The sequence below is a fragment of the Bacillus rossius genome, chromosome 8, assembly GCF_032445375.1.
Source record: "Bacillus rossius redtenbacheri isolate Brsri chromosome 8, Brsri_v3, whole genome shotgun sequence".
In the NCBI taxonomy this organism is placed as follows: Eukaryota; Metazoa; Arthropoda; class Insecta; order Phasmatodea; family Bacillidae; genus Bacillus; species Bacillus rossius.
In genome coordinates this window covers 33,861,422-33,885,285 of record NC_086336.1, presented here as the reverse complement: position 1 = coordinate 33,885,285, position 23,864 = coordinate 33,861,422, and the positions used below count along the sequence as shown (strand labels likewise).

The window sequence follows — 23,864 nt, the reverse complement described above, 5'->3', positions numbered from 1 at the left end:
GATTGTTTTCACCTGTGCTGTCGTCATTGTGTTGTCTATAATACATGTTTAGTTTTATCTTTGTTTCCGTTTGTTCAACTTCAGCTGATTTAGACTTGCTCTCTGTGAATTAAAATTTTTATTTTTATTACTTGTTTTGCATTTTTGAATTTTTTTACATTACAAACAGTGCAAATCTGCAATGGCGGTGGTCCAAAAAAATATTTTGTAATGAATCATGCTGACTGTTGTTTGAACTTACGGGAATTGATTCGTCGCCCGACTACCACGGTGCATTTTTTTCTCTGCCCCGCAACAGTGTATGTTTACGTGCTGTTGGCACAAACACGCATTTGCCGCTGTAACGTAAAAAAGTACCAATGAAATGTATTAGGCAAATACTCATATCCAAGTTGAAAGCAAAGCGATAACATACATAACCTCTGTAAACTAAGTTGTCTCAAATTTGACAGGTCTCAAAAGTATAATCATTGTCGCCCATTTCCCAATTGTCACTCGCAAGGCATCACTTGTTTATTTACGAACACTGACAACCGCATGAAGTTGTTAACAAACAACTGCTGACTGAACAACAGTAGCAGATGGATACTTAGACAATTGATACTATTTTTTAAATCTAGAAATTTTTTTAGACTAGTTACAAGAGATAGTGACTGTTTAGTCAACAAGGGAATTAAACATCGTTGGTGTCCCTCTAAACCCGGCTTTAGTTGATCATACAAAGGTAATACGTATCAAGTTTCTTCCGCATCGAGATACTTTCCTCTGGGCTTAACATTGGTGCTATGAACATTCCCGAAAGTTATTTACTGACATTTTTTTTAGTCTTCACACCAGAATTTTTCTGAAGTCGCAGGAACGCCTTGTGTTATTTCACTTACACCTGTCTCGCCTGCAGTAAGAATTTAATATGAACGTAATTTCTATTACGAATTTCAGAATGAAACTCACTACAATCGACAGATAAAAATCTTTGATAAGAATTTCAAGACTATAATTATTTAAACTGATTATGGTAAACAAGATAACTTAGCATAAATTCCAATTTTTGACAATTCAATGGCATGCGTTTCGTTATGCAACAACGGCTGCGGAAGCTACACTAGTGGCAGCCCGAAAGTAGGTTTATGCACAAGACAACGCCGCGGTAATGGAAAATCGCAAATAAGTAGTTCTGCAGTGGTTTTCGCTTTGTCTTTCGCAGCACGAAGGCTCTTGCAATGAGTTAGACGACTAATATAAACCGGAGGTCATGGTCCATAAAATGTTCTTTTTTTTCCCTCGTAACCTCTTGGAGTTGGCTCACAACCTTTTATGTACAATTCTGAACGTTAAAGTAAATTTAGAATTTTTTTTACGACGGTTATGCACAGCGGGACCTCCATGTTTATAGTGGGGTTCCGAAAAAAATTCGATACCAACTCAGAGCTCATAAATATGAGTCACGCTAGGATGTTGGTATCGGACCAATGACCCTCGCCAGATGAGCGTAACGCGTCAGCGATCACGGCCATCGAGGACCTTCTAACAAAATGGAGTGTGGCGGGGGAGGATTGGGAGAGAAGGCGATTTTTTTTCCTAACATAACTAAAAACTAAGTGTCATCGTAGGAGGGGGTTTCGGTTAGGGAGGGACCCAGGCGCGTCTCAGGTCGAAGCCTATGGTATTAGCCATGCAGGGAGAGGGTCGCATGCATCGTGTGCATTGTGTGGGGATTGGCCAGCCATGCCATATATTGGCGCCATTACTAACTTCCGTAACTTAAAAATAGCTTAAAACTATGCTATGTTGGGCCCAGGAAAAACCTGCATGGACTCAGGGAAAACCCTGGGCACAGACAAGCGGGATGCAAGGGAATGCATTAATTGCGTAGGAGAATACAGGCTACAGAGGATGGTCCGAATGAAGAGTAGGACAGAGTGGAAGAGAGTCTATCGTGCGGGGGTTGGGCACTTGGACGCATAGTCCGCTTTCATGTTTGTATCCACTGCTGGATCTATGACCAGGGGAGCTCGCACCCCTGGCGGTGAGTGGCTACACTGGCCACTCACTCCGCTGACAGTCAGCACGTAGAACTAGAGAAGAAAGAAAAGTAGACAAACTTACCTATTAAGCACTTGATTAATTAGTTTCTATTATATGCAAAACTCACAGTAGAGGCGTGGGTGTACATTGCTTGATTTCAGACGTAATATCATACACTAAAACTAAATTTATTATTTTTGAATTTTGTTTTAGCATTTTTAATAACTTTTTCCCTTAAGAATATTTCTTAGTTAATAGGGCTTAGATACTCTACTCGAATTGCTACTATAATGATGATGATAATAATAATAGGCGTACAGAAGTCAAAAGAAAATTAGGAATCAAACATTCATATTTAATTTATAAATGTTTTTAATGTGCAATTCAAAATACCATTAATTATTTTAAGATTTGAAAGGAGTTTCATCGTCATCGGCGTGAATCGGCGCGGCGTGGCTGTCCCCTCCCCCCTCCCTCATTCACCGTTTCCCCTCCTTCCCTTTTAGTGCATTCATCCCTTCCCTTCGCTTGCTCTAGTTCCCTTCCTGCGTTTAGGCGCATGCGCGGCACGCCCTTCGCGACTAGTATCTAAGCCCTGGCAATCCTGGTCTCTTCCTTCATTATGCCAACATTTAGTTAGTTTTTGGCCGATGCTACCTAATGTCCTTATGGTTAAACGTGTCTTCGTGGCGGTTTTCGCTTTCTTTCAAGTCACGCGTATCAAACTTCGCCGGTAGCCATTCAACCGCCCGTTTACCTTGTTCAGGTCGCGCGAGGCTTGCTTATTTGTAATATGTTTTGTGTAGAGCTTCTACTTCTTGTGTAACGGTTGTTAGTTCATGTGCACTGTTAGCCTGCGTATAATAAATATTATAAATTCTCATGATTAATTATTGTACCTGTTATACAGACTGTAAATGTTTTTATATTTGTATCTGTAATTATATTGGCGACAATAATAAATGTTGATATGGTTGTACTCATTGAGGAAAACTATGATGGCGTACTTCATCAACACACTGAAACGAGACATCTCTAATTAAGCGTAGAGCAACCCCCTCCCCGGTAAAATCTCTTCGTCGGCAGATACGGAGGTTGCTGGTTATCGAACCCAGCACCCTTCAGGTTTTAAAATACTCAAATGTCTCTGAACTAACCCAACCAACCAGCCAACATTAACTTTAAGTTAGGCCGGAATCACAATAGCCCGTGGAGTCCGTCGATCGCCCGTCCGTAAGTCATCCGGTCATCCGTTCATCCGTCAATCAAACGTCGAAACCTCGAAACCTTCTAATGTTACAAGATTTGACACGCAAAAATTCTTGCAGACATTTCGAGGTTCTCATTTCCCTCGGTCCTTCAAAAGAATGAAGACACCGAATTTTTGTCGGATGGAAGGAAGAAAATTAGGAAGGATTAAGTTTCCTGGGCCTTCTTGATTGACTGCAGTTCACGTTACTGTCGGACGTATGAAGAACGGACGGAGGCGAGTGCGGCTTTACGGTCACCTAGACGTGTGAATACCTACCCTTCGGTAGAAATGAGGAACAAATATTTGCGAGAATTTTAATGCTTATCATAGCTTCTCCGTATATACAACCGTTTTCTTATACGTACAACAGCAAAAAATTGTATATTTATGAAAGAGAGAGTTTGTCTGTCTGTCTGTAGCTCATGCAGCGTGGAACGGTGTGCCTAGAGTCGTGAGATTTGGTAAGTGGATTCTCCAGGAGAGGTCCGTATGCACGTTTTAATTTTTAATTTTTGTTTTAGCGATTTTATACTCAATTTTTCCAATGATCTCCATGGCAACGTTGATGATTCTTTCATGTCCTAGCAACGGCTATTGCATTGTTGATGCTTTCTTCGTCTCCTGGCAACGGCTAATTGCATTGGTGATGATCATTGACTTTCGGATCCTTCATCCAGTCTTTTTGTAATCATCTTCGCCATAATATTTACACAGTGTTAGTTAAATGTACGTACATTTTTAGGCTTTTAAAACCGGTTAATTTTTCTTCCCGTTCATGATTTTAAAAATTCGAATAAGTTTTTTTTTCCGTTCCAGGCGCGGCAGTGGCTTGACAACAAGGAGGGGAATGTACAGTGAGCAATGCGAGAGAGTTCTGCCTGCAGACTGCCGTAGCGAAACACGGGTGCATCAGCTAGTATACAGAATGAGCCTGAATTCGACAGACAAACCTTGTCTACAGGTTCATCACAACAAAACCATTTTTAAAAAATATTTACGACTTAGTGTCTAAAGTGCTTCCCAAGACTGGCATTCGTCTTTGAAGTTGAAATCATTGTAAACAATTGAGATATTTTTTTTTTAGATGTACCACCTTTTTCCTTGTTAATGTTTAACTAAACGAAATTCTACAAAAAAACAACCCAAATTAAGACGTTGCCGTAAAATATTTTCATATAATTAATTGGGGTAAGAATGGGCGTAGATCCCTGGAAGAGGGAACGTGGCATGGGGGGGGGGGGTGTCCGAGACCCCTGGAATTAAGAAGCAAAAGCGTGAATGTGAAACACTTTTGATATCAAAACTATGTTTCATGGAAAAAATTTCAGTATATTTTAAAGTTTTCTGCGTGTTGCATGCATATAAGCCAAAATATGGGCAGTATACATCATACAAGCGTCCTATCCAGAGGTGAAATGTGTCGGTTAACCCCGCGTGCAAAACTCCCGGGCCGTGCCGGCCTCCATCGCGAATACTACAGATTTGCGCCCGTGGGAGGAACAAACATAAAAAAAAAAAAATGTGAAAAATAAAGGTGCCACGGATAATTATTGCAATGATATCATTTAAGACAGCGACATGATTTGCTGTGGTTGTTGAACTTCGATTAATGAAACATAAACCCGACGCTTGGTGTCATATCTTAAAAACTTTATCTACTAGTTACAATAAAAATTCTAGACCATTTGTCGTGCACAGGTTTTCAACTTATTTCTTCGTGACGTACCTGAAGCGGAAATTTGTCGGTCGAATTCAGACTGATCCTGTATGTACATGCGGAGCGTCTGACTAGGGGTCGGTGAGTAGTAGGTTTGCCGGCTGGGAGAGGGGGGTAGAGGGGAGAGACACTCGACCGGGGCGAGAGTGGACAGGTCGCGGGTCAGCGGCGACCCCCACCGTCAGGGACCCGGGTGCTTTCACCCGGGGAACGGGGAGAAAGGTGCGGCGCGGCGTCTGCGAGCACAGACTTTCACACCAGGAACAGTGGCCTCATCCTGGACGGGCGGTGTGTGTCTCCCTCGCCCCTTGCACTTCGACCCCTTCACACCCCAGGGGGTCAGACCGGTGCCTCACCTCGTCGTGTCGGGCATGCTCGCTGACCACCAGCTCCCCAGTTCTGCCTCACCTTTGAATATATATACTGTATAGAAGTCGCGAGTGGATAGGATTCACTCCACGTTTTTCAGGAGCGTATGATGATCAGCTTGGGAACTTCACCGCTGCAGTGCGCTGCCGTAACGCCCTGTATCGTCTTAGTTGTTATTTACACGTTAGAGCGCAGCAATGTCGCCCGCTGTCATTCCCCGCTCCCCCCACCCATCATTCCCTTCAGCTCGAGGTCGTTCAACGGGAGGGGGAAGGGGTGTTTGAAGAGTTCGACACTTGTCCGCTAGGGACCACCACAAGTCGATGCCCTAGAGATGGTGGCGATTGCGGCGGTGAATCAACCTACTACCTCAAAACCGTATTAGAAATTTTAACCTGGGCTGGCGACTTCTATATAGTATATATGTATTCAAAGGCCTCACTGTTTCAAACGTTTACATTCAATTATTCATTTTATTTACAATCTGTTGATCCCACATGAGGCTCTGGGACTTCTGGTCCCCGGATACTTTCTCATATGGAACTACTCGAAAATACGCTTTACTATATAACTTTTGTTGATATTTTTCTTTTTTCTTTAACATTTCCTTATTGGCTCGAGCATTTCAGTGCGCGCCATTTTGTTTTAACTTCCCCTCACAGCCCCCACAGCCCACTACCAGAGTGGGGAGAGAGAAAAAAAAACGGTTGTGAGCTGCCTAGATCGTAGAAATGAAATAGCACCGTCGAGCATGCTCGCTGAGTGCACACTGTCCGACCACCAGCTCCCCAGTTCTGCCTCGCTGTTTCAAACGTTTACATTCATTTATTCACTTTATTTACAATCTGTTGATCCCACGTGAGCATAGGCTCTGAGATTTAGAACAAGTCAACTTAATAAGTTACATACAGAGTGAGTGGGGAATTCGATCAAAAATTTCTGCTGCAGGTTAATCACGACGAAACAAGTTGAAAACATACATACATACATACATACCACTAAATTCTAAAGTGATTCCCAACGTCTTTGAACAGCGGTTTTATTGTAAATGATAGATAAAGTTTTAAGTTAGAACATTTAGCGTCTGGATATTGTTTAATAAAACGATGATATACACTAACGCCAAATTTGTCGCTGTCGTAAAATAATTTCACATAAATAGTTAGGGGTGATTAACTCATCAAAAAAAATGTGAAAAATAAAGGTGTTACCCAAAGTTATTTCAATAAAATAATTTTGCTACAGATTCGCTGTGGTTTAAGAAATATATTCAATTAATAATAATCTAGACGCCCAGTGATGTATATTATATACTTTATTATTTACAATACAAATGTTGTTCAGGCTTTCAGAAGCACATAAGACTTTAACCCACAAGTCATATATATGTTTTCCACTTTCTATTTACTTATGATGAACCTGTAGCCGATATTTGGCGGTCGAATTTCAACTCATTCTTTATAATACACGTATAAGTCATTTTTTTAAAACCCAATGAAATGTGTTTGACATTAAAGATGTGCACATCAACAAAATTAACAGAAATCCCAAATCTTAACAGAATAAATTTGCATCTACAAATTTAATTTATGGCAGATTAACACATTTAATATACTGTAATTAATAAATATAACTTATATTTACGAACAACACAAATTACCCAGTAGGTAATATTCGTGAATTTATGGATGGATGAGCAGATTTACGGGCTTTTATTTTAATAAATGTCAACATAAAATTGCTAGACAAGTCTTGAAGTGTTAACGAAACCTTCAAAAACTTGTCAAGTTTACAGCAAAATATACTGTTCCTCCATCCCATTTGCGCGTGTTTACTGTTCACCAAGAAACTCGAAGTTCAAAAGTCGTACTACTGTGTGGTTTCTAAGTAGATCCAGTCATATCTGGAACGCGTTCTTCGTTGAAAAGTCGTTCAGTTCAGCTTCGAACAGAGCAGCGCAACGGTGGTCATGCGAACCGACCTCCGCATTGCAGTCGGTAGCTCGCCAGCTTACGGTAGGCGCATTATATCTAGAAGCCTGAGTGACCGTTACGACCAGGGCAAGCAGGCTCTTGGAGCGCATGCGCAGAGCGCTTGGGTTAGGCTCATTCTATCGGACCAGAAAATGTAAACCTTTTTCTGGAGTTTCTGTGCAGGATTCAGCCAGATTGGACTGTCCAATTTTGTTTGCGCTTAGAGTCATCTGAATTCGCTACATTATGTGCTTTTGGTGTTGTGATTTATTTATATTAAAAATTGTTTTACTGTAATCGGTCCGGACTTGAAAACACGTTGTCTTATAATTCTTGTTACTAGTGTTAATTTCGTCTTGTGAATACGTGTGTTAAGAAACACTTTCGAGTGCGTGGCTAAATTAATTAATTTGTTGTGGGTTTTGTTATCACGATGCCTCCGATATTGTACAGTGCGACGAGTTAGGCCCCTTTCAACCGAGGCGAATAGTTGATTCTACTAGACCAGAGGTCGGCAGACCGCGGCTCGCGCTTTCATAGGATGTTACGGCTCAACAACTCACTGCGTTGCCACAGCTCAACAAAAAAGGCTGAACAAAACAAAACGGCCCAATCACATCGCATGTCCTCAGTCTGCGTGCTCCCACCCCTGCCATCTCACCACCCACCAGCATCACCCTGTTGCTTTTATAATTTAATAATTAATTATTACAATAATATTGGTTTACTTGTTTCATCAATAGAGCTCCACTAATGACCACCACATATTTTTTTTTTTACATTTATGTGTTTATTTCCGAAGTAGTCATTATTTTTAAGACTTTATGTTTAATTATTGAATACAATATGTTATCTCGTTATATTTATCGTCGTAAAATTCCATGCAGATACAGAGAAAATACAATTTGCGGCTCTCTAAAATAATTAGGGAAACTGTTTACTTAATATTTGGCTCATCTCACTGGAAAGACTGCCGACCCCTGCGCTGGTTGAACGGACGGGTGTGAAGGAGTGTAGTGATGTAGCGAACCCCTTCACACGCAGACAGCTCGACAGCTCTGGCGGGCGGCCAACCGGCGCCTGTGCCACTCACCAGTAGACTCGACACAAGAGACAACACTGGCATTCGTCCTTCACACAGTCGCCTAGTGGAGTTCAGCGAGGGAGTACCACCTCTCGGTTTCAGTGAGGAGCAGTTGTCCCGCGATATGGGGTATGAGTAGAGTCCCGAAAATTTCGCGAATTCCTCTGGCCTCAGGATAGAAATCAAAGTTATAGGTGTGCTCGACCCATGTTTACTTTCCCATTGGTTGATTTCTTAGCGAGAACAGTTTTATCCTTGTTAATCGGCACTACCTGATTCGCTTACTTCTCTCCTAGCTGGACATCGTTGGCTCACGGTCGTAGAGGGGCGTGTCCAGTTAACTGCGGTCTAATCATGAACACAGTGCGACAGTGTGGAGGTTTGCTTTCTAGCTTGCGACTAAATGAATCCGCGAAAATTCCGTGGCTCTAGATATGAGGTGTGAGGAACACAGTGATAACATTAAATGGAGAGAAGCTTGGAGGGAAGTGGTACGAAAATGCTATGCTGACTTTAACAGCATAAAAACTGCGGAAAAAAAAGTTTTTTTTCCCCTCTCTTCTTGGACGTGAGCAAGCACAAGTAGTGCTCTCGTCGGGAAGAGAAGTTGATCCCACAATTTGCCTGGTGTTAAACCAGCCCAAAAAGAGTCTTCACGCAGCAGTCAACCAGGTAACATTGATGAATCAACCAAACCGCCTCGTTTGAAAGGGTACTCATGAGTACAAGTCCCGTGTAAGGCAAGTGGAAATTTTCTGGCAAATTTTGCTTACAAATGTCACAAGTCAGCGAATATGTTAATTAATTCAAATATAATAAGTTAATAAAGGAATAAAGAAAAAGTCAGACCACTCATCTCCCACCAAAGCGATACTAATTCGATACTTTGTGAGGTCAAACCCGGTGCTTGCCGCAAGTGGGAAACGGGGTGGACGTTGCCTTCAGCCTACTTTTTTTTGTAGTGATCCGTAAAAAAATGCCGATTTATTTCGCGATATGCCAGAATCCAAATGCGTTTGCTTTTTTTACTGCTTCAGTGTTTGTGCCACAGTTTATCTGAAGGACTCTGGGCCATTGAAATACCTCCAACAAAAGAAGTATCAAATCAAACGCATTCCAGTTAACAGGTGTCACGAGTCAGTATCCAGTGAGCTGATGTAATTCGCCCAAAGGCTTAGAGGATCATGGAGTGTATCCTATAGGTCATTGAAGCCGCGTAATTTTTTTGATATCTAGTGATAAGACTAAACAATGGCCCATAAATAAAGCACTTGCATATTGCTGCTCCCGGATCCAAAGGCTTAGTGGTAAGCGTATAAACCTTTTGCCTCTGTGGTCAAGGGATCAAATTCCTTCTCGGGCATTGGTAATTCATTAGTTCCTGAAGACGTATCCTCTAGCACAATGTGAATACCCTTACATCCTGTTAAATGAAACAAATAAGTTTTAGCTATCTCGCTCTTGCAGGATCTCTGATAATACTTTCTAGACTGTTATTTCGTTTTTTTTTTATTAATACCTAACAGTGAAGCAATCAAGCTGCTGGGTTAGGTCTCGCTCACTCCGTCACGTTAACGTAATTTTATATCGGAGTAAACCCTTCTGTTCGCTGCTTTGTGCAGCTAGCAATGAATTGAGATAAAAAAACTGAACTGGTGGGGCCAAGCTGATCTAGCTAGATTAACATCAGCGCCCGTAAGAAAGTCCATGAAGAGCTGATCAGTATTTTTATTCAAATTCCCTGGTTAAAAATTACTGTAATTATCTATCCAAACTCAATATTACTAATAATATGTACACAATTATTTTTAAAGAATGAATTTCGTGTGGTTTCAAGTCACAAATACCCCCAGATATTTCTGTTTCCAGATTTAAAAAAAAGCAAAAAAAAGTGAATCGTTCTCTAAATATATCAGTAAATAACTCAAATTGTCACAGTTTGAGTTTGAATCTGACGATTAATTTTCACTTCGTAACGAGGTAGATAGTTTAATTACACTTGTTATATATTTTGAATTCTTAGTACCTAGTATTTAGATAGAATGTATTCGATAACTACACTAAAATTTGATATCCACACTAAAATTTGATATCCACACTAAAATTGGAATTTTAAATCAAGTTTAATGCAATAAGTGTATACATTTATTTTGAAAAGTAGCAATTTTCATAAATTCTTGCTCAAAAGCAAAATTATATCAGTTTCTTAATTATAAATGAACGAGTTGAACAAGAAATAGTTTAGGCCTTTATTTAATTTATTAAAATGGTTTTCATCGTACCAGCAAACGAAGTATTGTGTGGACGGATTTTTACAATAAACAATACGTTATTATTTTGCCTCGCAAATAGTAAATAGTAGAAAATAGTTTTTTTTTAATTTCTGTTCTTTAAAATTTAATATTTGCACATAAAAATAAATTCTTGACAGTAATAATAAGGAATAAAACGAAAGTAATAATACCACTTTTATTTTACCGACAAACTCTCACAAACCCCACAAAAAAATTTCTACCAACTCTTTCCCCTCCTTTTAACACGGCTTACCACATTAGCTGTCATAATCTTGCTATGCTCACACACGCGAGTACCTAATCAATGTGTTTCGCCGATGATGCGCGTGGCAAAGAGATACCGTGTCGTTCTTTACTAACAGCCAGCACGCTCTGTCGGCGAAGCCCTCAACTGCGTGGATTCCACGGTGCAGGACCCGACCCTAGCGCAACCTGTTCCGCTCGCTCAACAGAACACATACATATACATATACACAAGTGTATCTCGTTAATTTTCGCATTCCTCTTCACACGGTTCGCCAGTAACTACAGTAAAAAAATATATAAAAAATTAAGTTGTTTGTTAAGAAGTTAAAAAACGTTTGTGTTTTAAATAAATCAGTAAAAAACCTGCTTTTTTAAATCAGTGAAAAAAAAAAGAAGTAAATTATACAACTAATTTGTTTCGAAATCTGCATTACATTTTACTTCGAAATGATTCGTAATTCAAATCACACAAATGAATTGCTTCCGTTATTATTTAACCTAGAGTAACACCAACGTTTAGGTTCAACACAAACTTAAAATAATTAATTACTTTGTACTCCTTTCGCAATTATCACAATAGTGTGGACTGGTATATTTTTTTTAAAACTAGAAATTTTCTATTCAAAAGCGATATCAAATGTAACAAACTGAAAGATTCAGGAAGACAAAAAATATTTCAATTTTAATTCACTGTACAATTTCAACTGAAATAAAAAAAGAGCTTCAAATTTACGCTTTTAGTTATATGTCATGTATCGAACTGTTTTAGTTCAGTACGTACGTAAGATCATCAAAATATGTTCTGTTTTTTCCTTCTTTGCATTATTATAGGATGTATTTGATATTCAAATTTCTACGACTATCTTTTCGGGAAATGATGTTATTGTATAATTAACAGTGTGTGTTCTTATACCTACTGGTTGTTTTTCCCGAACAGACTCTGGTATGCTTGTGTGAACTTATTGAAATTATCTGCTGCCAGACAGAAAAATCATTTATTGAAAACATATTTGTGGACATACACAATAGCATCAATTGTGTATGTCCATTAAAATATATCAAATCAATCTTCCCCACTGCAATAATCATGCAATAAACATATATTTTCATGTGACAATAAATGACATTACAGAAATTGCCACTTATATACCACCAAATTTCCCGTAGCTATCTCAACAGATTTACCTCATCAAACCGCAAACTATCACAAGTCCATGGTAGGAAAAAAAATTCTGTAGAAACAAAAACACCTTTTTTCAGCAAAGAATTATACGTTAATTATTTATATGCAATGTGCGCATTTCACGTGTATTATAATGTGCCCTATTAATAATAATAAATATAGAGATAAAAAAAGTTATACATTGGATGAAATTATACACAAAAACTTTTGGAAATGGTTATTTGAAATATTTACAACGCAAAAATATAACTTTTAAAATTTTCATCTGTTCGTTTGTTTGTCTGTCTGTTTGTTTGTCTGTTTGTTCCGGCATCAATCGAAAACAACTTGAGTGTTTTAACTTTTTTAATAGTAAGGTCTTTCACTTACTTAAGAACTAGACTATATATATTTACAGATTTCCACCCCTAACGGGTTTAAAAAAAAGTTACATATAGTTTTAAAGTAAAAAAAATACATCTCCTAAGTTAAACAAACATAAGAAAATATATTGCTTATCAATAATAATAATAATAATAATAATAATAATACCAGAACTATCAACCCATTTTTTTACATTTTTGCGGAAATAAACCCCATTAAGTTAAAAAAAATGTATTCATCCTAATCTTATATAACTAGCGACCAGAAATTAAGAATAAACATAATGTATATAGAGTTACGTATTTATTTTCATTTTTCAAAATTCGTCTATTAAATGGGTGAAAAAGCGGTAGGTACGGTTTTATTAAAAACAATAATAAATTAAATATCTCCGTAGAAAAAGAAGTTCGGGGAGGGGCAAGAATAACCTACACAATGACGTGCATGTTGTTACCAGTTTGGGTAATTAGACGGCGAAGGGGTTGTTAAGGGGGTAAGTTGGTTTTGTAATAATAGATCATAAATCTGAAACAAATCAGACAAGCGATAAGAAACTGAGCCAGATTAACCTACGCAATGAATGAGTTTCATAGCATGTTTTTGCCATTTTTTTAGATAGTAAAACTAAATGGGGTTATTAGGAGATTTTTTGTTTTAATATAAAAATCATATCTCTGATGCTAATCCAGCGTGAAGTATAGTATTTTGTATGATTTATAAAAATACCAAACCTACCAACTATGTTTTCCAGTTACTGAAATTCCATCCTTTGAAGGTGGAGAGGATATAACTTGTTTTTATTATAAATAATTTATATTTAATTATTTAATCAAACTGATGGAATCCTTTGAATCATTATAGGTACATTTGGCAAGATAAATTAAAATTAAATATGAATGTAAATATTTATACATATTGGATTTTATACCTGAAGTAGTAAAAATGGGATGAGTTTTGGATTTTTTGGTTAACAACATCACTGTACTGTATTTTCTACATTTTTAATTATGAATTATCAGATAGATACCCCTACATATATAGATACAGATTAACTACTAATATAAAGTAGTATATAATAGTTCCTCCGAGATCAGGAGTAGGAGTGTGGTGTGCGGCCGGCGTTGTCGTCCGCCATCTTGGACTCAAAAAATTCCTCAAAATTCCTCAAAAATGACTCAATATGACTCAAAAATTCCCGTTTCGAGGGAAAATTTCCCGTTTTAGTCCTTAAAAATCCCAGCGTCTAGAAATGTCAATATGTAGGCTTAAGCATCCATGTCTACAGCCTACGATAAGCCTCAGACGTCATCATGGATAATGACGTCACCGTTGCAGTTTCCGTTACGCCCGCCATCTTTAAATTTATTATCCGATTTTAATGAAAAAAATATTAAAATTTATAATAAAATTCAATTAATAAAAATTTTATAAAAATTTTTAAAAAACAAACTTTTACGACACGGAGCTCTGAGTCCTCGGTTCGAACCCGGTGAGGGCAAAAAAATAAAAATGGCGACCGATCCTTCCCTCACAGTGGCTGCAGGAAAACTGACTCCCACCACTTTTTTTTCCAAAGCAATTATCATCAGTTAGCATGACGTCATGTCCCCCATCTTGAAAAACCGTAATTTTTGTGTTAGAAAAACAGGAAAAAATTTAAAAATCATTAAAAAATTAATCAATCGAATTAAAAAATAAAAATCTTTAGAAATACCGTTGCACTTTTCGTTACGACCACCATCTTGAAAATCCGTAATTTTAATGCTAGAGATTCGAGAAAAATTCAAAAATTCATCAAATAAATTTGTAAGCAATATACCGATTGATTAGTTCGATACCCTTCCTTGGTTCTAAACCGCTAAGAGCAAAAAAAAACAACAGATCCTTCCTCCACAGAAGCCACCTACAGACTGATCTACCACCACCAATACCAAGGTACATATATCATCAGCTGGTATGACATGTCCGCCATCTTGTCTTCATCCGCTGGAGACCACCATCTTGTTTTCGTCCGCTAGAGTGTGCCGATACTATGTTAGTATAATTATCTGGTCACCATACCTTTGTCCTCAACTGTTAACATTGAACTTTGACCTTGACTTTGAACTTTGACCTTGACCTTGAACTTTGACATTGACTTTGAACATTGACATTGACCTTGAAATTTGACCTTGACCTTGAAATTTGACCTTGACCTTGAAATTTGACTTTGTTCTTGTCGACCATCATGGACCCAACATTTTATGTTCAGTACATGCTACCAAGAGCTACCACCTGCTGGAGTACACCAACTTGTGTGTGTACTCGTCTTATAGAGTACATTTCCATCTGGATAATTTTATTCCAACCCGCTACAGTGCAGTAAACATTTATTACCGAGGTGCTCCCGCCATATTGAAATTTGGACGCCATCTTGAAATCGTGTAATTATTTAGCTAGAAATTCGGGAAAAAATCCAAAATTCATCAAAAAAATTACTCGTTAATTTACATACTGAATTGCTGGATTCCTGCCCTCGATTCGATACTTGAACAGTGACAAGTGTAACTAAATATAAAATAAATTTAATATTCTGTTTTTCCATTACCTTTCGCGGAGTTAATAAATCATTCTCTCTTCAAAAATAAAACACAAGTTAATGTACGACAATGTTCGACCAATTAAATACGTTGTCGATAAGCCTAACATGAAAGTCTAGTTTTTCGATAATCTGAATAACCTCTAAACCGTTCATGTGCAAAGCCATACATACATATAGACCAAGCATCTTCGGACCGAGAGACCGGGTCATAATCAATGTCAGACGTATAGACCAGTTATTTCCGAACCTCACGACCTTCCTCATCGTCAGCTAATTATATTCAATTAAACCAACAGATCATGTTTTTTATGCTTACAAGAGGACCAAGAATCCAATCAAAAAGGCAGCGCCATTAACAAAAAGTAAGCACATTTTGGAAGCAACATCAACAAAAAGGCAGCACATTTGGAAGCACCATCAAAAAAGGGAAGCACCATCAAAAAAGGAAAAACATTTGGAAGCACCATCAACGAAAAGGCAGCACATTTGGAAGCACCGTCAACGAAAAGGCAGCACATTTGGAAGCACCGTCAACGAAAAGGCAGCACATTTGGAAGCACCGACAACGAAAAGGCAGCACATTTGGAAGCACCATCAACGAAAAGGCAGCACATTTGGAAGCACCGACAACGAAAAGGCAGCACATTTGGAAGCACCGTCAAAAAAGGGAAGCACATTTGGAAGCACCATCAAAAAAGGAAAAACATTTGGAAGCGCCATCAACGAAAAGGCAGCACATTTGGAAGCACCGTCAACGAAAAGGCAGCACATTTGGAAGCACCGTCAACGAAAAGGCAGCACATTTGGAAGCACCGACAACGAAAAGGCAGCACATTTGGAAGCACCGACAACAAAAAGGCAGCACATTTGGAATCACCATAATCAAAAAGGCAGCACATTTGGAAGCACCATCAAAAAAGGAAGCACAATTTGAAGCACCGTCAACAAAAAGGAAGCACCGACAACGAAAAGCAGCACATTTGGAAGCACCGAAACGAAAAGGCAGCTCATTTGGAAGCACCATCAACGAAAAGGCAGCACATTTGGAAGCACCACCAACGACAAGGCAGCACATTTGGAAGCACCGACAACGAAAAGGCAGAACATTTGGAAGCACCGACAACGAAAAGACAGCACATTTGGATGCACAGACAACGAGAAGGCAGCACATTTGTCATTGGCTCCAATATTCATTGGCTCCAACTGTCTTTTGTCTCATCAACTCCAAATATATTTGGCTAAAATTCTACGAGTCTAAGAGACTATGAGGCCACAAGGCTACGAGTCTTAAAAAATCTAGCTGGTTACGAGTTATTCATGGCTACGAGACTGCATAGCTAAAAGACCGCGTGGCTACGAAACTACATGTCTTTGAAGCTACAAGAATACAAGTCTACTCGGCTCCAAATACTCCAGCAGCATTATGTTATTATATTGCATGACTGCTTGTTTACGTAGCTACAAGTCTACGAGGCTACTTGGCTACATAGCTAAAATTCCACGAGGTCTCAATACATCATGACTACGCGACTACGAGCCATGAGGTTACGAGACTACGCGATTACGAATCTTCAAGTTTACGAGACTGCAAGGCTACAGAGCTACGAAGCTTCTAGAACACAAGTTTACGTGACTGCGAGGATACAGGACTTCAAGTCTGCATGAGTTCTTGATTACGAAGCTACTCGTCTACAAGGCTCCAATTACCGTATCTGTCTTCGACGGAATTTTCTCTTTTGCTCCAACTGCACCATCAGTTTTATGTTATAAGATTACCAGGCTACTTGCTTACGTAGCTTCAAGTCTACGGGGATCCAATGCATCATGACTACGAGACTACGAGCCATGAGGTTACGAGACTATGCGATTGCCAATCTTCAAGGTTACGTGATCGTGAAGCTATAGGACTATGAAGCTTACAGAACGCATGGTTACGAGACTGCTTGACTAATTAGCCGCGTGGCTACGAAACTTCATGTCTCTAACTGACTAAAATAGCACAATTCAGTGGTGAGAGTTAATTTATCTCATGCAAAGGTACTTGTTGCAAGTAGTTCAGCTTTTCAACAACAGATGACGCCACGTGTTGCTTGCAGGTAAATAATATTTATTTATTTTATGCCGGATGCGTGATGCTCACTATCGATCGCAAAAGAAGGATGGCTTCGCTAGTCTCCAAGGAGAAAGAAATTCGTCCTTCCTGTTAGTGCTTTTCAGGTTTCTCACGGTCTGCCATCTTGGATTGTGACGTCACGACGGCCATCTTGGATGGGTGTGACCTTAACCTTTGACCGAAACCACAGGATCTCGGAGGAACTATTATATACTAGATAGTAAAATTAATGGTTTTATTAGGAGATTTTTTGTTTTAATATAAAAATTCTATCTCTGATGCTAATCCAATGTGAAGTATAGTATTTTGTATGATTTATAAAAATACCAAACCTACCAACTATGTTTTCCAGTTTCTGAAATTCCATCCTTTGGAGGTGGAGAGGATGTAACTTGTTTTTATTATAAATAATTTATATTTAATTATTTAATCAAACTGATGGAATCTTTTGAATAATGATAGGCACATTTGGCAAGATGAATTAAAATTAAATATGAATGTGAATCTTTATACATATTGGATTTTATACCTGAAGTAGTAAAAATGGGATGAGTTTTGGATTTTTTGGTTAACAACATCACTGTACTGTATTTTCTACATTTTTAATTATGAATTATCAGATAGATATCCCTACAGATACGGATATAGATTAACTACTAATATACTGATACTAATATAGTAAATTTGATACATGTATACTGCATTTAAAAAACTGTTTCAAATATCTTAGTTATCTCAAATGAGGTGAAACAGGGGAAATTTTATTTGAATTTTACTGTGCAGATAAACGAATTAAATGAAAGAGAAATTAAAGTATAAATAATCTAAATTAGATCTTCAACGTTTGTAATTAATCACACATTTTTCTTACGATTGTAGAATATCAGCGATATCCTGAAATTTTCACTGGCATTGATACGGGTTATTTGCTAGCCAAAAATAAATTTGTTAGTTTACTTCACACACATTATTAAATTATCACAACAAAAACGTTCATGCATTTTACAGACACACTAGCGGGTATTTTCAAAACCTCCAAATTCAGCGAACACAATTTTATTCAAAAAAGTACAATAGTTTGAAATTGCCTCCTGAGAAATTTGAGAAATGGTTCACGAAGCTGTACGCGCGTATTTATTTCACTCATGAGCCTTGAATTACATATGATATATGTTATTGAATATTGGTGATCATAAAAATAGAGCTCGCGAAAAAAATTACCATCTAGAAGAAGAATATTAACTAACAAGCAGGATGTACGCAGAATTTTATTTCGGAAGTAAAAAAATGGGGGCGGAGAACCATTTAGCCCGCTGTTTGCTTTCAAAATTTTTTAGGATTTGGGTTTAGGCGGGGTTTATATCCCTTTGTGTACGACCCTGATGTTAAATACGAATTTTTATGATGTTAAATTTATTAAAGTGGAGTGTAAGGAACAAACATGGATATACAAGTCTGAAACCTTTATCCAGCGTCTGTGATCTTCTTTATTCCAACACCACTTCTCCTCCTTTTTTCCTGCCACTTTTCTTCCCTCCCTTCACAAGCATATATAAGCTCCGTCACACGAAAAACATGTATTGGTCTAAAACACTGACTTAACATTTTAATTAGATAAGCATGATTATAACGTTGGAAACTTTTTCTCTGCATGAGAAAATCACGAACAAACGCAGGTGTTGTGGCTCTAACGTATCCGATTTTAAATTTTTAACGATTATATCAATGCTTACAATGCTTAGGAAAATCGTGAAAAATTTTACTCGTCATACATTTTGGCTTCTTAAAAAACTATTTTTGAGCCGAAATAATTTAACACTAACGGTAGAAGTTTAGCAGTGTCAGTTAAAATATTTGCACAAATTGTTTACGGGATGAAAAAATAAATCAGTGCCACACTGCTGAAAGCTAAGTTGAAAAAAAATATAAAATTGAGGGGTTAATTAACTGAATTATTGCGTCAATTTTCGTGAGCTCAACTTGGAACATGGCTACTGTGAACAGGCACGACAATGTGCGAGGATAAGTCTGAAGACGGTCTGCAGACAGCTCTGAGTCGTAAAAACCACGAGAACAGAGACACCGCCTGTCGCTCTGTAAGGTCCGTACTTCTGGCGTGACGGGAGAAAGTGTGGAGGGGGACTGCATGTACTACTTGTGACGGGCCTTCCCCCCCTAAACCCTGTTCGTGTCGCAGGCGTCGGGCAGGCGGGCGGCTTTGGGTCAAAGACTTGGTCGTGCAAGAAGCCAAGCTGCAGCTCGCCGGCAGATTCGAACGAACAGCTGCCATCACACGCCTGACACCTACTGCAACACGTGGCATCACCCTCCACCCTTCCTCCCCCCCGCCAGACTCTAGCGCTACCTTTCGGTCGGCTCCCTCAAACACGGCGCAGCGCTGCTTGGACAAACACTTCATTCAGTGCCGCTTCGGCGCGACAGAAGGCTTGTCCGCCATCACCGTGACTCGAAGACAGCGACACATCGCCACCCCAGGAATAAAGACGATAGAACCAAGGGGTGGCCATGCGTGCACAGGGCAACTACGTGACTTGTTCGATAACCATAACATCATATCGCGGAGAAATGAAAATGGCGTAACGCAAGTATACTCGAGTGCGTTCAAGAAAATGTACCGGATGTTTCACGCCTGAAAAGTGCTCCGAAACACACGCGTTTTTAGAGATATTTCACTCTTCTGAAAATGCAGTTTTTAAAACGAAACACAGAAACGGAACTACTCTTCAGCCCTTAAGAGTGTTATTGAATGCTTTTCGTAAACCTACACTACTTCGATATTTTGAGCAGTTTTGTTTTTCAAATAGCGTAGCTTTTTCTGAAGCTCTGCCCACCGAATGTACGTATGCGCGGGTATAGGAGGGGCCCGTTTATTCACTTCACTATATTCACTAACCGACATCAGACGTGGTCGAGTACCATCTCCGCAATGTATTGGTGTCGCAACATATGTCCCAGCATGCCATCGCCTGTCAATTCCTTACTCCACGGATAGAGCTTCCAGTCGGCTATAGCAGACTTACACACGGTAATACACAGCACTTCTGACTCATGGGCAGAACAACGATTATTTGACGGATTAATTTCACTCCAGGTTGCCTTCAAATAGTCCAACCTTATTACAGTGCTAATTTTTCTAAGTATCACAAGTTCACCTTTGACGGTTCACACGTGATTGTGACATGTTAATAACTTCTTCTCTTCGTTTATAACAGGCACAGAGTCGTGACGGGCGAGTCAAGAGCACTGAAGTATGTGATTCAATTATACTTTGCCTTTCAATGAATCTGTTAAACAATCGTGGCTGTACCTACTCATATGTAGAGACCGGATGATTTCGAGGATTCATCTAGCGATAGGAAAAAAATTAAAAAAAGGTATACCTTACAGTTGCTTCTGCTATTGGTTCACAACTCATCCGAAGGACTCCTAGGAAAATAAAAAAAAAACATTCAAAAATCTGTATCGAATCACAGGCTACTATTTTGGGACCTCTCACAATACATCAGCCCGAGTAGACGTAGAACTGTGTAGTCCATCATAGAGGTAACATAAGGCGAATTTTTTCAATCTGTACTCATAGGAAGAGATACGGAAATTTCGCGCATTCATTTAGTCGCAAGTTACAATACAAACCTTTACACTCTAGCACTGCGATCATGATTGGATACGCCTTTCTACAATCGTGAGCAAACAATGTCCAGCTAGTAGATAAGTAAGCGAATCAGACAGTGCCAATTAACAATGAGAAATAAAACATGAGTTGAGCACACCTATGACTAGAGACATGAAAAATTCGCGTTATTTTCTGGTACCAGGATAAACTCCACGCTATCGTTCACAAATAAGTGAATGTCTATTGTCCATTATTTGCTGTCACATTTTAACTTCCCGACGGATTGCATGTGATTGGATCATTATAATTTCGAAATGATGTCATTTGGCTCTTTTTTTTTGGAGGCGGGTAAAAACTACGTGTGGTCCAATAAGGGCACAGTTCATGTGTATAATGGTATGCAAACCAGTCTCATTATTACACGAATTTTTCAGAACTCTACCTATGACTTTTTTAAATTCTGCCCTGAGGCCAGACAAATCCGCGAAATTTTTGGGTCTATACTCATGGTTTCGTACGGAAGAGATGTGACGCACGAAAATGCCTATAAAAACACGTTAATGTAAAGGCCGTTGATGAAAGAGAGCGGGTATGTTTGTGAGTTGCAAACATTGCGTTACGTAACTTGGCGATGCCCTCACAATGACGCCCCATAAGGGCGCGCCGGAACTTTCCCTTTTACGCTGGCGCAACGCAGCGGCGATAGCGGGCGTCGCGACGCCCCCATGGACGCCGACCGACGGCTGGCGGGAGCGCGCGACCCCGCAGTCCCCGCCCGCACCTCGTCCGACCGACATGCTGCTCTTCCTCAGCTGGTGAGTCGGAGCATCATCAGCTAGAGACCTGTAAAATTACCGCATTCATTTCGCGATAGGATAGAGTCCAAATACTTTTGACATTATTTTGCTTCAGTGATTGGGCCACAGTTCATCTGAAGGACTCTGGGCCAATGAAAAATCTTTAACAGAAGAATTAGCGAATCACGATCATTCCAGTCAACAGGTGTTACGAGTCGGTAACCAATCAGCAGATGTAATTCGCACGAGTGCATAGATGATCATGGAGTCTGTCCTTTAGGGATTTGAAATCGCAAATTTTACAGGTCTCTAATCATCACACATCTGCCGCCACATCGGAGCACTACTAGTGTTCCAAACTGAACTGAACAGAACACGAAATTCTTACGTTCTTCGATTGATTATCGCAATCGTCGCGTTGTCCGGATTATCTGTTTAGTATCTTCGTATGGTTCGTGTTTTTTTTTTGTCGTGGTGTTGTCAAAGTTTGGTTGTTTATTTTCTTCTTTATTTACCGTTCTTGTCACAACTGTCTAATTTTAGTCATCCCACACAGAGAAAAAGGTTTGTTTGAATCAAACAAATATTTGTTTGTATATGGCGAAACAAATATCTAATTGCTGTAACAAAATACTTTGTTAGCTTAACCAAACTTGGTAAGTAACAAAAATGATTTGTTACACCTAACCAAATATACAGTTGAGTTGAAAACAACATTTTTGTTGGGTCAAGAGAATCTTTCCTACTACAAAATATTTGCTTGAATTAACAAATTATATTTATTTCGCCTTATATAAACAGATATTTTGTTGAGGCAAACAGTTCTTTCTCTCAGTGGCACTATATTTGTCTGGGTTTATGTTCTCGGGATACGGCATTCGTATAAGAGTAATTTCTTGAAATTTCACAGAAGTCGAATCAAACGAAAATGCGTAACCACGGTGATGCCATCTGTGGCACAAAAGACAGTTCACAAAGCCAAAGGGGAAACTTGATAGTATTTGGTTGTTGATGAATTTTAACTACATGGTGCAGTATTATAATAAAAATTTCTTGTTGAAAATCAGGTCTGAAGTCAGGGGTTTAATATTTTTCCATGTATTTTTTTCTCTTTTATCGGAGTCCTTTCATTATATAGTTTAACCTTTTGCTCTGCGAATCGAATGATTCGATATTATGCTGAAATCACAATGCCCCGACTAAACAGGCCCGACAAGTTCAATAGCCAATGAAATACAAGCTCGCCGTGACGTCACCCCGAAAAAATACGCACCCCGAGGGCCAGCAAGGAATAGATTCTATTTCTAATTTCGTCGTGTCAGGTTGCCCGACAGAAAATAAAATGTCAACGGAATGGAAACAGTACAGAACTAAATTTCAAAAATATTTACCTACTTGGTAAATCTTTTTGCTGAAAAGTGAAAACTCGTTTTACGTGTGGGTGAATTGAAGATTTGTAGCTTGCCTTAGTCTGTTTGTATAAACATAAACAGATATCATCGTATTTATGGTTAGACATTATTATCGTGAAGATTGGATTTAAGAATAGACGAGTTCAGCGAAGAACTTCTAATTAATTAAGTCCAAGCTCATTTCGTTTCTTTTTAATTCTTCGCACAGCTAACATCAGGAGTATTTTTCTGTCCCTCACTGACATATCTTTATCTTGTTTCCTTGTAACTATAATAAAATACTCTTTGTTTTACGAATCAACTTAACCTTACTTCGTATCACATACGACTAAATGTTTTTTTTTGCACTTCAACAGTCAATAATAAATAAAATAGCCTACTTTGTTTTTAGCGCATTCTATAATGCATTTTAATTGAAGTATTTATCTTGGCGCGATTTGTCGAAGGCCAAATTGAAAATCGTCGGGTTAAATTTGACGCGGTATTGTGACCCTACACTTTTAAATCTGTCGTGCGGAGATGCTGCACGACAGTTTGTCGGGCCTGTCGTGTCGGACCCGTCGGGGCATTGTGATCCAGCTTTTGAGGAAGCTGCTTCGGCAACAAATTCTAATGGCGGGTGGGGCAACTAAGTGTGATTCGCGTCAAGAAATTGAATTGAAAACACAATTATATATATAATAACGCTCGGCATTATTTTAAAGATTTTTACGTTAAATTTCGTGTCCGAGTTTTGTATTACGCGAGAGTTAATTTACAACAAGAGAACACATGGATTTGCTCGATACCAAGTTAGATTTTTACAAATAACTGGAGGGTAC

General features: G+C 38.9%; 1 protein-coding gene across 1 annotated transcript in view; it reads left to right on the top strand.

Moving 5' to 3' along the window:
* The first annotated feature begins 21,476 nt into the window (after positions 1-21,476).
* Positions 21,477-23,864, top strand: part of LOC134535353 (uncharacterized) — a 43,260-nt gene continuing 40,872 nt past the window's right edge. Inside the window, exon 1 of the mRNA XM_063374424.1 lies at positions 21,477-21,649. Coding sequence (XP_063230494.1) covers positions 21,477-21,649 — 173 coding nt within the window. The remainder of the gene's footprint in view (positions 21,650-23,864) is intronic.